At 42.2% G+C, this 16,478-nt stretch overlaps 1 protein-coding gene across 1 annotated transcript; it reads left to right on the forward strand.

Annotated features, from left to right (window-relative positions):
• Window positions 1-3,441: 3,441 nt before the first annotated feature.
• TECTB (tectorin beta) lies at window positions 3,442-12,500 on the forward strand. The gene is made up of 11 exons (XM_039709268.1): window positions 3,442-3,496; window positions 4,419-4,507; window positions 6,242-6,432; window positions 6,831-6,973; window positions 7,054-7,126; window positions 8,429-8,532; window positions 8,612-8,695; window positions 8,895-9,057; window positions 10,811-10,880; window positions 11,768-11,800; window positions 12,299-12,500. Exons 2-11 carry the CDS (start codon window positions 4,432-4,434, stop codon window positions 12,349-12,351), a joined length of 990 nt encoding a protein of 329 aa, XP_039565202.1. The 5' UTR covers window positions 3,442-3,496; window positions 4,419-4,431; the 3' UTR covers window positions 12,352-12,500.
• Window positions 12,501-16,478: the final 3,978 nt, after the last annotated feature.

A 16,478-nucleotide genomic window follows, 5' to 3' on the forward strand; every position in this document is an offset into this window, starting at 1 on the left:
TGGAAAAAGATCTTGAAGTCCGACTGTCCTAATTTCCAAGACCACCACTAACCACGTCCTTTAGTACCACATCTGCATGTACCTGCAGGGATGGTGACTCAGTCATGTGCTGAAGTGAGTGACCAGCCACGTGCCATGAGTAATAAACTACTGGAAAGGTATTTACACTGTAAAAGGCAAAACAATCCTAAATCCCTAAGGTATTTATGACTTGAGGGAATAAGTATACACAGCACAGCTCAATCAGGCTTCAGGAAAATTTGATTGTATCAACACAGTGCTGCACTTCCAAGAGGATCCACTCATTCAGATCAGGCCAAATATAAATACAGCTGCTATGCTTCCAGACCCAGCATGGATGTCTCTATGCCTGTGGGATAAATACACCCCTTATCTCAGACAAAACTGAGTTTGCCAGGTTTTGGTGTGTGGGAGCACCTTAATTTATGTGTTGCAGCCTCTAGATGAGTGTCAGGTGATCTGCCTTCCCCTGGAATCAGCTGCCTGTCTCCATAGATCCTCATTATCTCATAAGTCCTTCCATATAGCTAAGGGACTCTTCAGGTTTATTGTTTTGTCCAAAACCAATGAAAATTGCATGTTGCAATATCACTTGCAGGTTCAAACAGCAGACCCTCATTTGCTTCATGTAAGAGCCAGAGAGTTGATACTCACACAGCTTTCCATCACAATGTGAGGAACAAGGCTGGAGACATAAGCTGCCCTTGTAGGTGGAATCCACAATAAGGCCTTCATTTGCTCTTGGTTGAAATCTTTACAAATACTTAGGTTGCTGAGATTATTCAATGGTCTTGGAAACACTCAGGGAACGGCAACAATCCTCAATGGTCTGCTTTGCAAGTTAATGGCTTTCCTTTCTCTGTGTGTGCACTTACTGAGAGAAACCTAACCCTTCCCCAAGCCTTCACCTCTGATCAGTGCAGATATCAAATGCTGGTTGGCTTAGGTACATTTTGTGCTTGTTTCTCATGCAAATGCAAACTACTATACACCAGCTGGCACCACTGCCAAATTTGTTTCACGGTTTTCATTCTGTTTTCTACCTTTTGCCTAAAAGGAGTATTATGTACATGGAGATAAGTTTCTGTGAGAAGATAGTGGGAGATTTATTTTCTCTTACAAATTATGGGATTACATCCATTTTGGAGTAATTCCACTGAAACCTGTACTGTTATACCAAAGATAATTTAATTAGAGTATTTGCTAAAAATCATGAGTAAAAAGCTAATCTATGTTTCAAGAGCTTTGTTAATATTATGATGAGGTGGATCACTTACATAATTTTTAGCAAGGCATTTACACTATGCCTAATCAAAGTTAGCCAAATATCTTATGCTGTAAATCAGCCCTGTGGGTGCAGGCGTGATAGGCCAAGTCCAAGCACAGGACTGAATCTGATTCTTTGAATTTGAAGAATTAGCTTACACACAACCACGAGTCCTTTCTCATGAAAGTCACAAGCCTTCTCCTGCAAGCCCCCCCTTGTTTCTGGGCTGTATATTCTTGTCAACAGGGTTGATCATAAAGTCTCACCAGAAACTCTGATTTCTTCTTCCAGACTAAATACACGGTCATATACAGAAAGACAAAAAATAGTGCATGTTGACACAGTGTATATTTAGATTTAGCTTTAGAAAACCAAAATTAGGCCTGAATCCCTGCAGGATTTGGGGTGAGGCTATAAAACAGACACCTGGAATTGTGTCTTTCTTCCTTTAGGATTTCTGATAAGGATGATCTCTAGTTAGAGAGATCACACCAAATGATTGATGAGCTTTGGTTCTTGTTCAGTGGATTGTTCTTTAATTCAATTAAAATAACAAACCCCTGCCAGAGGATTTTATCCATGTGTTCATCTTTAAGTAATCTCATTTAAATCAGAATGTGGTGGCTTGCAGGCTCACAAGAACAGTAAGAACAATTCCTTACAAAGCTTCAATCATTGTTCTGACTTGATGTTTGAAGTTAAGCACTGGCATATAAAGGCTTTTCAACCTTTGCTTTGGGCTTTGGATCAGTTTGCCAGAAAAGGTCACCCTGATCACTTAATTCTCATATCACTGCAGATTCACCTGCACACGACCATCACTGAGCAGCCCTCACAGTGCAGGTGCACCCATGACCCTGCTTTACTCAGATCTTCTTGCTTGACACACTTCTTTTAGTGAATGCTGTCCTCAAGGTTTTCCTATAAATCTCACTCACAGGCCAGCTAAAAACTCCTTGTTGAGCATTTCAGGTTTAGGTCAGGGCCACTGTGCTCTTCCATTGCACTCTCTCCTACAAGAACTCCAGACTATTGACTGACAGTACAGCTTTATTACTGTGCCACCCTATTTGCCAAAAACTGCTTGAGAGAAGGCAGATCCACACCAAAGTCCTGCTGTGGATGGAACAGGGTTCTGCACAAGAGGAGCTACCAGACCCTCTGTGAGGAGCCCCACAGGGCTGGGTCCCTCAGGTGTTCTGTGACTCAAGAATCAGAGCATGAGTGGTTCAACAGCACATGGGCCTGGGGAGGCTTTGGGACGCAGTGCCCCAAGCTGGGGCTGGGCCAGTTCCCATGGCAAGGCTTTTTAAAGCCCATATTCTGTATAAAATAGCAGTAGTGCACACACTACTTTTTCTGAGCCTTTCACTACAAGCTGACACAAACAGAATGTAATGGGGCACCAGAAAATCCTACTAGCCAGCCAAGACTTTTACAGGCACCTTCATCACCAGTGGTCATACAAAGAGTAAATTTGTTTCAGTTTGGTGTGCAATGGCAAATTTTACACAATCTATAGTTTAATATTCAGTGAATATTACACAGCCTTATGTGCATTTAGTATTACATACTATTATTATGTAGCATAATATTAAGGCTTATGGAAGAGCCTACCTAAACTCAGATTACCTGCCTGTGAGCTTTTAGAAAAAAAAAAAAAGTTAAAAAAACCAACACCACAAGTAATATATGATCTGTTGCCATTACTTTTGTTCATTTATATGGCAGAAAAGCTTGACATTCTCAATAAACCATTTAAGACAAGCAACTAATTCCTATAAATATGTTTTCACGGAATTCTAGCAGGCAGTTGTAGCTTCATCTCTCCAGAAATTCTACATTTTCCTAATAAACTCACAAATAAAAAAAAAATTTGTACTTTCAGCAGGTTTCTGATCACTTGTTTGCAAGATCTGTAAAAAAACACTGTAGAAAAATTTGTAAAAATCAAATAGCAGCAATGCAGACTTATCTAGGGGAAGAAAACTGCTTTTCTATAACTCCTTTTTTTTCCTCTCACACTGGACAATACTGGCAGGTTGAGATTGAACCAGAGATGGGCTCCTTTTACAAGATTGCTTATATAAAGCGAAGATAACACTAGCTGGGTTCATTTGAAAGAGGACATCTTGGAAAGAGCTGACAGCGCTGCTTTTGGAATAAGACTGGAATGAAAATCTGAAATAATTAGCTCCTTCCTGTCTCGTAGGTATAACGCTTAATTTCTTGTAGAATGTATAGGATGATAATTAGAAGGAATTGTCACTGATATGTACTTTAAGACCCTTTTATAAACTCATATATATTTATATATTTTTAAATAGAGGCTGAGTGAAACTGTTGGAATTTATTAGTTTTGTTAGAACTACTAAATTGGATTGTTTGGGTTTTTTTTGTCCTGTAAATGATATTTCTTACTTCTGACTTAGTCTGCTTAGTGATGTGTGTATGAGGGCTGATATTGAAGAGTGTCTTCAAAGGGAAAGTATGAGAACTGCAGTCCCAATCCCACAGGCTGTAGATGTTTTTCCCCTGTGGGAAACAGCTTTCAGGTTGGAGACCTGAAATGTAAACGTAAATAACTTCTATAGATGTTTTCCTCGAAACTCAACATTTAGCAGCAAAGGAGAAAATGATTAATTCACCAAAACTGAGCTACACTAAGTTTAGATGCATCAGAATAGCCATCACCACAGAGAATAGTTTTAGCACTAAATTTTAAGCACATTATATATGTTGTTGTGTCATATTTCTTCTAATAGTAATTTCTATTCCCTCTTTTTTTCAAATCCTATTTTTCAGTTTCATTTGGTTATGTTAACACTTTAGGTTTAGAATATTTGCAATAGAATAGAATAATTAGAATAATTAAAAGCCACCACTAAACTGAAATAGTAAAATTGTCACAATGGTGACCCAGTTATAGCAATGGTCTTTGAAAGATTTACCCTGTAGTTTCAATTACATTGGGTGACAGGATATCAGTAATGTTATTTTTTTTTCTCTGCAAAAAGGACATTTTAACAGTAGCTACTACAAGCTCAGGAGTAGACATTGCTGAAGACAATGCATGGTATTTATTTCCACCTTTAAAGACATTTTCAACTTTTATTTTCTGTGTCCTCAGATCATTGCAAGAAATGGTGACTCTTGCTATTTATCTGCTGGTCATTTTGGCTCGAGCTCTTGCAGGGCCTTGCAGCCCAAATAAAGCAGGTAAAATAACTTATGTCTCCTAAGATCTTCTCCTGTAATTAAGCTGCCAAAGGGCTTTTTCATTCAAAATCAAAAGGTTTTCCTTCAGAAAGTTAAACTGTGGATTCTGTAGAGGTAATCCTTAGATTTCTTTTATTGACCTGTTTGAGCTAACACAGTAAAGAATGTTCCATTCAAGTCCTAACCCCACAAACAATTAGGCATGTAGTTAACAGTGCAAGAAAGTTAGTCACAAATGCATAAAATAGCAACGGGAACAAAACCAATTAGAAATTTTCTGTAATAGTACAGGCTAGATGCAGCAGATCTTTGCTGCCCAAACTGGGCTGTAGACCTACAGACTACAGTCAGATTGCTAGTGGTGATTGAATGTGCTGGGCTGAACTCCTAAACCACACCGTTATACTAAAGCAAGAAAAATACAAAATTCATTGAAAGTAGGGCTCTAATTGCACACTGATTAATGCCTAGAAACTGGAGACAGACCTGTAAAACAAATTTCACCACAATTACAAAATGTGCTCTAGAAATGTGTTGGAATATGCCTCAATTTAGTGTTTGCTTTTTAGTGCATGACTGCTGTCAGATTACTGTCAGTCATTTCATGGTATATCTAAAGTATTTGGCCCTCTAGCCATTTATTTCAGTACCTTTATTTGCACAAGCAGTTTCTCTTAACTGCAGGAGTTTTCGTAGCTCTAAAGTTGCCAGTTTTAAATCTGAGCATTAACACAAGCAGAATCAGCTTGTACGTGCTGGAGGTTTGTTAATCAGAAAAAACAGCAGGTTGTTGTCTAGTTGACTTTCCCAGATTATTCCCTAGCAGACATGGAAAGGCTGCAAAATGAGGCTTTAACATAAAAAAACGAGAGTGGCAAGGGCTTTAAAAGAAGTAACTGAATAATTCCAGAGAGGGTGCCTTTTTTCCCACTGTAGTAACTGGAAGTCTTCCTCAATTTTCAGGTTAGTCAATATTTGCCCTTATAATTTCCATGAGATGTTCAAATTAGCTCTGCTTGTGAAAAATATCCAATTCTGCTATCATGAAGCAATCAGTCTGTCTGATATGATGTTTGGCATTCATGTGTGTATTAGCAATCACCATGTTTGGAAACACACAGCACTGCTGTTAACAGGGCTGGAGTTTGGTCATTTCCTATTGTTGTTAGCAGAGCCAGGTTCTTCAGTGCAGTTTTAGATCTTGGCTTTTGACTTGACAATTGGAAAAATTCTGTTTGTGCCAGCACTACAGTGCCAGTTCAAGAGGAGAAAAGGCAGAATATCTCTATTGTAGCCAAGATTCATACACAGTACAAAACAGTGCAGATCTACAAAGCCTACCAAACAACCTCACCAATATTATTTTCACAGAGTCAGTGGTGTTACAGAAACCAGCTTTGCAGCATAAGTTAATGAGACATTTTCAGTGCAGTCCTTTTTTACTTCAGGTTTCTCACCAGTGTCTCTGCTGTTCAACCAGCTATTCCAGAAAGATGAAAAATTTTCACAAAGTTCTGCATTGATTAGAAGGCAAAGGCTAAACTCTTCCAAAGAGGACAGAATTTAACAACCTAAAGGTCTGTTTTGTGTAGCAAAAGCTGCTCTCGTTAGGGGACCTTCCAGCACACACCCCTGTTCACAGAAGGTTAAGCCCAATGGAAAGTAAGTGGGCGGACCACCTCTTTGAAAGGAAATTACCACTGGATAACTCTGGGTGTATCATTTTCCTTCCAGATGTAATTCTGGTATACTGCTATCCTAAAACCATCATTACCAGAATTCCAGAGTGTCCTTATGGATGGGAGGTTAACCAGCTGGCACTTGGAGGCATTTGCTACAATGGGATCCACGATTCAGGATATTACCAATTCACAATCCCAGACCTGTCACCTAAAAACAAATCATACTGTGGCACCCAGTCAGAGGTAAGACTGTGAAGGTCATTAATTCTGACTCAGGAAATGGCTGTGCTCATTTGAGAGAGTCCTATCCTCTTCAGCTTGAAGTAAGTTTTAGGTACCAATGAAAGAAGGAGGCAAAGTGCAGAGTCAAGGAGAAGGAAGAATCACACAGCTGTGATTTGCAGTTACAGGCAAAATACTCACAGGCTTAGTGATATTAGTCTGCTGTTTACCTGTACCTGTGTTACACAGAACTTATGTTTAGTAAGGCATATGAATAGGCAGCACAGCATATAAAGAGCTACCAAACTATGTTTCCTTGGGGAGGCAGTTTTCACACCAGATTCTTCATGTTTTAAAGAACATTCCTGATGCCTCAAGGACTCAGTACTGCCCACATTTCTCTGTCTCACCATTCACAGTTCAAGAATCCTGTGTATCACTTCTATAACTCCATCGTCTCCAATGACTCCTCCGTGATTGTGAAGAGCCAGCCTGTGAATTACTCATTCACCTGCACATACAATGCCAACTACCTGGTGAACCAGGCTGCTTTTGACCAAAGGTACATCCTCTTCTGGGAGTGTGTCTCACCCTGTCCTCATCACCATGCCTCACTGATACAGAATTTTATCCTGTCCCCAGGGTGGCCACTGTCCATGTGAAGAACGGGAGCTCTGGTTCATTTGAAAGCCAGCTGTCCCTCAACTTCTACTCTGTAAGTGCTCTTTGCCACTCACACCTTCACCTTTACCTTACAAAGGCTTCAGCCAAAGAGCTGTTAAAAACAGGGCTGCTGCTCCTGACTTTTATGTGTCATAGAGCACACTACTAACCTGGAACAGATAATTGCAGTGGGATTGGCAGGGGTTCTTTCTGCTGATTAACAGGGATATACTTAAAGTGAACAAAGCAGACACATGCCAACTGTTCTTTTAATCCCTCAAAATCAGACAGATTTCTCTGCTGAGAGATACATTTCTAACCTGCTGACTGGTTTTATAAGAAAAATCAAAACTTGTGTGTAGTCCCACTGCAAGAGCAGCATGAATCTGCACATAGTCCTGGCCTTGCATGGCCTCTATAGACACAGCAAAGCTCCTTGCATTTCTCTTGCAGCTTTCTCCCTGGTCCTCTCACCTGACAGATATTTCACGTACCCCACAGGTCTTTAGGTCATGCTGGAATTTTGTTGCCAACAAAATTTTGTCCCTTGATATCAGGCAGATCCTTTGAAGCATCCCTCTCCTCTCTGTAGCTCCACTGCACTGCTGGAGCAGCCAGCTCCTAATCCTGGAATCTTTTCTCCACGAAAGCACAGAAAAAAGCTCCAAAACAGCCTCTCTATTTTAGCACAGCTAGAAAAAGCACAACTAGGAACTTACTGTGTTAAAATTACAGGCTAGGTAAAAGGAGTATTTACCACTAGGTAAACCAATGCTAGGACTAAACCTGATATTATTTGTACAGTTCTGGTGCTAGCTTTGTAATCATTTTGCCCAACAAGAAGCATTGGGATTTAAGGTAGACATTTCAGTGTATTTGCAACCAAAACTTTTCACCTGAGCACCACACTGCTCCATGTTCAGCAGGCTCACTTTTTTCTTGTGATTTCTGCATGTCTTCATTCCTTTTCTCCAACATGTGGCTATGTCCCAACTCCATTCCCATTCTATACACTCACCTTCATTCTCACTCCCACGAGCTTTCCCCACCACCAGAAGCAGCAGCAGCAAGCTTGCTTCCCACCCATGCTGCATGGGAATACATGCAATACATGCTACAGCCAAACAGCATCAAGTTCTGTCACTGATCATCATTATATGCCAAATATTAATTAAAATATTTTTAAACATCATCTTGGGTTTGCAATAATCTTACTACCAGTGTACAATTGGGAGGTTGCAGGTTATAAGAACCTAGATTTTTGTGGTCAATCTCTCCAGGGGTGTCTGAATTTGAATCATACCTTGCTTTGCATACAAGTAATGTATGATGCCTTTGTCTTTGTCTTTCAAAGAATGCCAAGTTCTCAAGTATAAAAGAAGCCCCCTTTGTTGTTGAAACATCAGAAATTGGTTCTGACATATTTGCTGGAGTGGAAGCCAAGGGCTTAAGTGACAGGTAGGCAAGGGAAGGAGGAATGAATAATAAATTGGCAATTGGGACATTCCTCGCTTATCTGGGGTTTGTATCTCCACAGGTTTAAAGTTGTTCTCAACAACTGCTGGGCAACTCCCTCCTCAGAGTATTTCTACCAGATCCACTGGCCTCTGATCACCAAGGGGTAGGTACTGGTAGGACCCAAGGGAGCACCTCTGCTCAGCCCAGCCCTGAGGATGACTGGAAAGCTGGTTGTGGGGTATAAAGGAGCACAGCAAAAGCTGGCCCACAGCAGGGAAAATGCTTTCATCAAACTGTCACCTCAGGACATGTCTCACTGAAGCCATGGGGGCTCTGACACTTCTTCTCCACACACAACACAGGTGTGCCACGGACTACTCCATCCTGGTGCACGAGAACGGGAAGACGAACCGGGCCACGTTCCAGTTCAACGCCTTCCGCTTCCGCAACATCCCCAAGCTGTCCAAGGTCTGGCTGCACTGCGAGACGCACGTCTGCGACAGCGAGAAGTTCTCCTGCCCCGTGGTAAGGCCTCCGTGCTGCAGAAGCACACAGTGCCACCTTCAGACAGAGGATGGCCAGCCCTCCCCGGGGGTTTGCAGGTGCAGAGCCAGCGCATGCAGAGCCAGCGCCAGGGCTCTCAGCACCGTGTGAGCCCCTGTCGTGCCACAGGCAACACTGGGAAACTTGTTTAAAAGTATTGAGAAATAAGGTAGCCTTTGAAAAACTCAGCTCCTGTCGATATCCCAGACTACAGTCCTGTCTGACAAACAGCTACAGTTAATCACAAGCCTGGAAAAAAGGAGAAAGTTGAGCTTTTTCCATTTTACCAAGCATCTCAGTGCTAAGAGCACACTGGAGGCCATGGGAGAACCTGTCTCAGAGCTCCCTGTCCCCCTTCCCAAGGAAAGTTCTCTCTGCCATGCTGCAGTAAGTTGTTACTCTTGCAGACATCCTGCTCTGCACAAAATACACAAATTGTCTCTGGAGCAGGAAATGAGGTAGAAAAGTGGATTCCTGTATCCTTAGATGGCAGTATGGTGAGGTTGCTATACGGGGACATAATTTAACAAGGGCAAGTGCCCATAAAATGTCTTTCTTTAAAGACTTATCTCTCCACCCTTCACCAAGTCAGAGCTTTAACATTCTTTCTCTCATGCAACGAAATAGAATTTTATTTAACCTGAAATGGAAGCCCAAAATACTCTTTAGCCAATATACTGTCATTTCAACAACAAATGTTTCTTGCTGGAGAAGAGAAAGCATCACTCCTGTTGAGCCAAATTTTTCTTTCTAACCCCTTTCTCAGCCCAGGAGAAAATTAAGGCAGCATTTTGTATTATACAGCTTCAGTGCTATGCAGGAGGAACTGACTTGTGCAAAATTTGCATGTTTGACAAAAACACATTGTTAGAAATTCTAAGTTTCAAATGCAACAGAAAAAACTCTTAGATTTTGCTGTTTGTTTTTCAAGATTTCTTCAACTTTTTATCCAGATCAGAGTTAAAAGAAAACACAAACCCATTACTTCATATGTGCCCCTCTGGCAGTACTGTCAAACACCTACATCATCCTTTCAGGCACTGTGTGGAATTCCCACCTCACCCTTCAGTGCAGGATAATTGCTCGATCAGCAACATCCCTTGAGTCCAGTTCCCACTCAAAAATGCAGCTGGTGGCCTCCTGCAATTAAGGTTGAAGCAACCTGGTGGTCTGTGCTTACAAGAAACTCATAACCAGAATTACTACATGCTGTGAGTTTGTAATAAAAATGCCCACAGCTGGGGATCTGCAAAGGTCAGGAGCTGCACAAGGACCTTTAATCTGCAGAGCACTGCCACCAATACAGACCTTGTCAGCTGTGACAGGCATCATTAGTGCTGGACATGAGCTGATCTATTTGGAAAGGATTTGGTGCTTCCTGTTTCTACCCAATGGGAAACAATTATCATCAGCAATAAACAACCGCAGAAACCTTCACAGAGGTCAGGGGTTAAACAGATGGAGCTCAGTTCCCCCCTTCTTGAGAGAAGTTTTGTTTAAGGCAGGGTGGGAAAGGCAGCTCACCAAAATCTTCAGAAAATGAACTGTAAAGACTCTCTTTAAATCTCTCCTGCACTAAAACCCCCAGTAATTACAGGCAAAAAAAAAAAAAAAAAAAGTCCCTGGAAAATATGCAGTAATTTCTTGGTTGGAAACATAAGAATTGTGTCTGGGGTTTTTTTTGTATAATTTTTAATTGTTTTGGTATACATGGGTGTCTCTCTGCTCTCTTGAGACCTGTGACAAACGCAAGCAGCGCGCGGAACAAACCGGAGGCGTTCTGGTGGCGGAGATCACCGTGCGCAGTAAGTGCCTGGGCTCCTGTGGTGCTTTTCCCTTTGGGAAGCAATGAAACTGCCAGCCAAGGAGCAAGCAGAGGGAGACAAAGCCCTCTGTCAGACCCCATTCCCCCGGGGCATCAGGAGTCTAGAACAGAAGTTGGTCCCCTCCAACTCTGGCAGAAGAGCCCAGTGAAATTCTCTTCATTTGCCAAGTGAGTCAAGGCCCCCCTTTGGCATTTATGATCAATGGCCAAACCACTGGCACACCAAGCTGGCAGTGAAAGCTCTGCTCACCTGCCTGTGACCTCAGCAGCAGCTCAGACACACTCTGACAGGTTGCACAGGAGTGGGAGAGAGGTCAGGAGCAGCAGGAAAGTTTTTCTTTACACTGTGGGTCTGTACTTCAGCATATCCATAACACCTTCATGTGGCGCAGGGATGACTTGTGCCAATCCCTCCTGACACACTGATGGCACTGCCATCAGCCTTTCCCACTGTAGAACAACTGTCTCCTCCAACTGCTGCCTCCTGCAGGCACCAGGGATTTCTCTCTGAGCTGGTTCACTTTTTGAAACAAGTTCTTGGAACAAACAATGTTTTCACTAGAGCCCTTTACACTTGTTTATCAACTGTATCTGCACCAATCTGAAAGCCAATTTAAAATTACAAATACAGGTACAGTAGAATTATTACAATCCATTGTGTTGCACCAGTAAACCCCATCGATGTTAGAAGGTAAAAGAACTGAGGATCCTGTTATAACTTCAAACAGTAAATCCAAGAGGAAGAAAGATTCAGAATTTAAAAATGTGACAAATGTTTCCTGTTTTGCTTTTACAAAACACACTGGTGCACTTTGCTCTATTTTAAACATCATCCTGATGTAATCTTTTTCTTCCTCTTTTATGCAGGCAAAGGGTTATCCAGATTTTACACACTCTCAGGTAAACAGCAAAGTATGACAATGAAAGTATCAATCCCAAATATGGACTTTGAGTATCTTTGTCAACATAAAATCCATAGCTCAAATAAAAAACCTGAAATATCAGTAAATTTGACAGAAGAGTGAACATTTCAAAAGCATATTTTATTTCCCAGTGTAATATACTTTCCTTCTTTTGGTAGACACCAAAAGACAGACACCCTCACACCAGACAATAAAATCATAGCAATTACTTCCAGTACTGAACAATCTTCTTTCTCTAATTGTCACACCCTCTTCCCAAAAAGGAACAATCATGTTTTACTGGGTTAACAGGGGTGTCTGAAAGCATTTCTGGTTGGAAAGGCTTTGAAACACACCTTTCAAAGTCTATTTGTTAATATTTGATATGTTGACAGAGCCACATTAGGCCATGCAGTTTTATTGAATGGGGTGGGGAGAGAAGGTGAAAGGGAGCTGACAGGGAAGTACTCACCTACAGCCTGTGTTTCTCTTGCAGATGTCATCTTCCACCTACTTTTTGTGATTGGATTTTCTGCTGTTTTATTATAAAATGCAGCCCAGCTCTACTTCGGAACTTTCCCAGATCCTGTTTGGACCTGGACTTCTTTACTAAAGATGTTTATTTTACACAGGAAAAAGGAAAGCCACTAAAAATCCTTGTGCACCATTTTACCAGATAAATAAAACATTCCATGAGCTTTGTGCCTCCAATTCTGGAAAATCCCAAAGCAGATTTGCTTCTCCCAAGTCTCTGCTGGCATTTTGAACTGGTGAAAACTCTTGGGTTATGCATTCTGTCAACACCTCCTTTTAAAAAGCTGTGATGGCAATAGGACTTGTTACTAAATAGAATATAGAGATGTGCAAACTCAGCATTTTTCAGTGCCAAATTTACCTTCAGGGTCCCCCTTCTCTGCCAGTCTCAGTGTGGTACCAAACTCCCCTCCAGGCCTGGCCTTACAAAGTCCCAGTTTGTTCTGTGAAGTCTTGGAACAAAACAAAAACCAACCTAACATGTCAAGGATGGGAGGAAAGGGTGCTTTTCATGTAGCAGTAATTAGAAGGTGCTCAGAGTTAATTACCTGACATTTCTTTCCTGATTCTCAGAGTTGTCAGTATTGATTGGTTGGATTAAGTAGAGCACACTGTAGGAGTAGGATGTCTTGCTGACTGGACAGGCTCAGTGCTGGATGCTTACACGGTGTGGGAGCATATTGAGCACATCTGAGGTTGGAAAACAAACTAATGAGCTTTGCACTTCCTTGAAGACATAGCCAGTGGCAGACACAGCAGGGTCCAGGTGTTAGGTCTGTACCTAGTAACAACAGCAAGACAAAAGCACTGAAAAGGGAAATCATGATTTATGAAAAGCAGGAAATATCAGGCCATGGAACAATTCCCCAACAAGCATAACAGTAGGTTCCTTAGAGTAACAACAGCAAGACAAAAGCACTGGAAAGGGAAATCATGATTTATAAAAAGCAGGAAATAACAGGCCATGGAACAATTCCCCAACAAGCATAACAGTAGGTTCCTTACTCCCATTAATTACTAGAACAATATTGAAAAAATTCCTTGAAAGTGTCAGAAACATCCTTAGAACTTTTCCATGAAACTTCCAGGATCCTAAATGTGAAAGAGGGCAGAATGACTACAGTTGTTACACTTCCAACTAATGAACACAGTGGGTGTACCTGTGTTTGCACATACTGAAGCAAAAGCACATTACAGATTTTTTTACTATTGTCTGTAGAGAGGGAGCCTCCTGAATAACTCTGTGAAGGATTTTCAGCTGATAAAGCTCATTTTTGGTAAAAGCTCATTGCAATGAAGATAATGCAGAGTTAGAACACGCACCCATTACGCCCCAGCGGTAAAACAAACACATTCCAGCGTTTCCAGGGGCTCCTTTCGCTGCTGCAGCTGCCGCTCCCCGCCGCGCACGGCAGAGCGCGCTCCGGAGCCGCGCCGAGCTGCGCCGCGCTGCTGCTCCGGGATGCTCCGACCCGGGGCATCGCCCGGCAGGCTCTGACCCGCGTTCGCTGCTTTGGCTCCCTCTCCTCTGCTCTCCTCCCGCTGACACGCCGCCTCTCAGCACCGCCACGCGGCTTTTACCTCTTCAAGCTCTTGTCTTTCTCCAAAGCTTGTTTCTTTTGCCTTGCTTTTACAAGTCACTGCACTCCTATCGCGGCTATTTTGTGCAGAAAGCCTTGAATGCAGTTTCCTTGGCAAGTTGGTTAATTCCTTTCTGGTTATGCAAGAAGTGTGGCTTTGGAACCAACCAGGATTTCAGCAGCAGTGAACGCGCCTGTGAATTCCCAGGCTGCTCTCGCCGGCCGTGGGATGGAGCCTGTGGCACACACATCTCCTGTCCCGTGGCACACACATCTGTCCTGTGGCACACACATCTCCTGTCCCGTGGCACACACCGATCTCCCATCTATGTTCCTGCAGTGAGCGGGGCTGGGGCAGCCCTCCTGCCTACTCCCCTCTGGATCACTCTATCCCTACAGTCCAGAAATGTCTTATTGCCAAAAACAATCAAAACACAACAGAAAAACAGCTGCCAGAGGTGACTGTGGAGAGGTCTATGTGCCGGAGAAGGCAGAAACACACAAACAGGTTTCAACTCCAGAAGTACTGCTCCATAAGAAAACAAAAGTTGTCCATCCTGAATACTTTGCATGAAAAAATATCTACCTTCTTTTTTCCTAACCTAACATATGGCTCATCACTACTTATTCTACTAAACACTATTTATGTTGCCTGTATCAGAAAATGCAATGATTGCTAAAGATTTTAGCACAAGATGAAGTTTGATTGACTTCATCATTTCAGATGGACAAAAATGATGGCTCTTTTCCAGTCAGGGCATGAAGATGCTTGTCTCGATCTCTGCATCTGAAAGACAAACACAAGTCTGCCCATGGAAACATAGGGACAGGAAGATTACTTAGGGTGGATGCAGATAATCTGTTTAGAACCCAACATTTGTCTCCACAAAGATTCCAGTTGGGCTCTGTCCCAGTTCTTCCTTCCATTCAGATGAACTCTAATGAGACGTGAATTTTTGCATTTGTTCCTTCCCACAGTTTGGCACTGCAATGCTTAAACACAAGGTCACAGAGGTCATGACAAGAAGTAGGAGAGAAATGAACACACACAGGCGTCAGGATGATAACAACACAGGTTGCAGCACAATGTTGCCAGTACAGTGGCACACTTTACACAATATTTTGTTCATTAAATAGAGGTTCACTTCTCACTTGCAAATGGTAAACAGCATTAACCTGAGTGGCCTTTATTTGACAGGCACTGCAGATGCAAATAACAATTCAGAAGGGGTCCAACAAAAACTGCCAATAAAAGAATGAGTCAAATCTAACACAAAATGAGCAAGAATGCCACCATGCCAGCTGGTACCTTCCAATGTGGACAATTTCTCCTTAGTATTCCCAAACAAGCAGTGCTGTTGGCACTGTGATTCCTGTCCTGCCACCCCATGTCTAATAGTGAAGAAGAAGGAGCAGGTACCGAGACTGTCAAGTTAGAATTAATTATGGTCAGTCATTAATGCCTCACATCCTGTGCTGGGATCTCACAATTTCAAATGCAAACTTTAGAATGAAGCCTCAGTAGGTGTTTGCTGGGGAACATGCACATGATCCTGCTGCAGAGATGCCAGGCTGGGTCTGACCTGACATGCCCACCTTGTGCAACCCCTGCTAGGGCAGCCCTGCAAGGAGTGAAGCAGATCAGGGCTGAAAGCCTTTGTGTAGGGGATCTCAGCTCTGTAGCACACTAAGGTAAACAGTGCATGTGCTGCCAGAATTGGCAATACATTACACAATATAAACACAGCAATGTTCCAGATCCAGATGCCATGTATAGAAACTCCCCAGTCTTAATCCTTATTTAAACACCAACTTTATCTCTTTATTCTGTAAATCCATGACATTTTGTTTAAATGTCCAAGTCAGGAACAAGGAAAAACCCTACCTCAGAACAGTATCATGACTCACTACATACAAATCATAGATGTATGTGGTCTGTATTAGGAGTGAACCTCTCACTCTATAATGAAGATCAGGTCTTTTCAAGTTATTCCCATCCAAAGGGCAACTCACAGAGGAAATAAATAGCTATTGATGGATTGGACCCGATGGCCCTTTCATGTAGCATATCACTGCAGCCCTACAAAGGTCAAGTTCAGTGGCTTCCGAGAAATAAATAGTAATTCTTGTAGCCTGGCAGTCAGGCACACAAGGCAGGGAAAAATGTCCTGAGCTATATCTGAAGCCACGTTGCACTGAGAAGCAGAGACCAGCCTTGTTTTCCAATATGTGTTTCTTAAGTTTGTTGTTTCAGGGAAAACCTAGAGCATGTGCCTTTAAAAACAATTATCTTAGATATGCTCTGGTTCTAATAGGTATTAGAACCCAATAGGTATATTAGAACCTATTATGTATAAGGTTCTAAGAGAAATATAGTGAGATTCTGTGGAATGAAGCCCACCTGCAATGCAAACTGCTGCTGTGGGATGCAACCAGTCTCCAGCCTTCCCAAATTGCTCCTGGGCAGCCTGTGCCTCCTCCCCTACTAAATTTTCTCTGTGGTGTCATGCACATTAACACCCTCCTCCCACAGACCATCTCTCTCTGAGAATTTACACACTG

The sequence above is a fragment of the Passer montanus genome, unplaced genomic scaffold, assembly GCF_014805655.1.
Source record: "Passer montanus isolate IOZ18808 unplaced genomic scaffold, ASM1480565v1 scaffold21, whole genome shotgun sequence".
In the NCBI taxonomy this organism is placed as follows: Eukaryota; Metazoa; Chordata; class Aves; order Passeriformes; family Passeridae; genus Passer; species Passer montanus.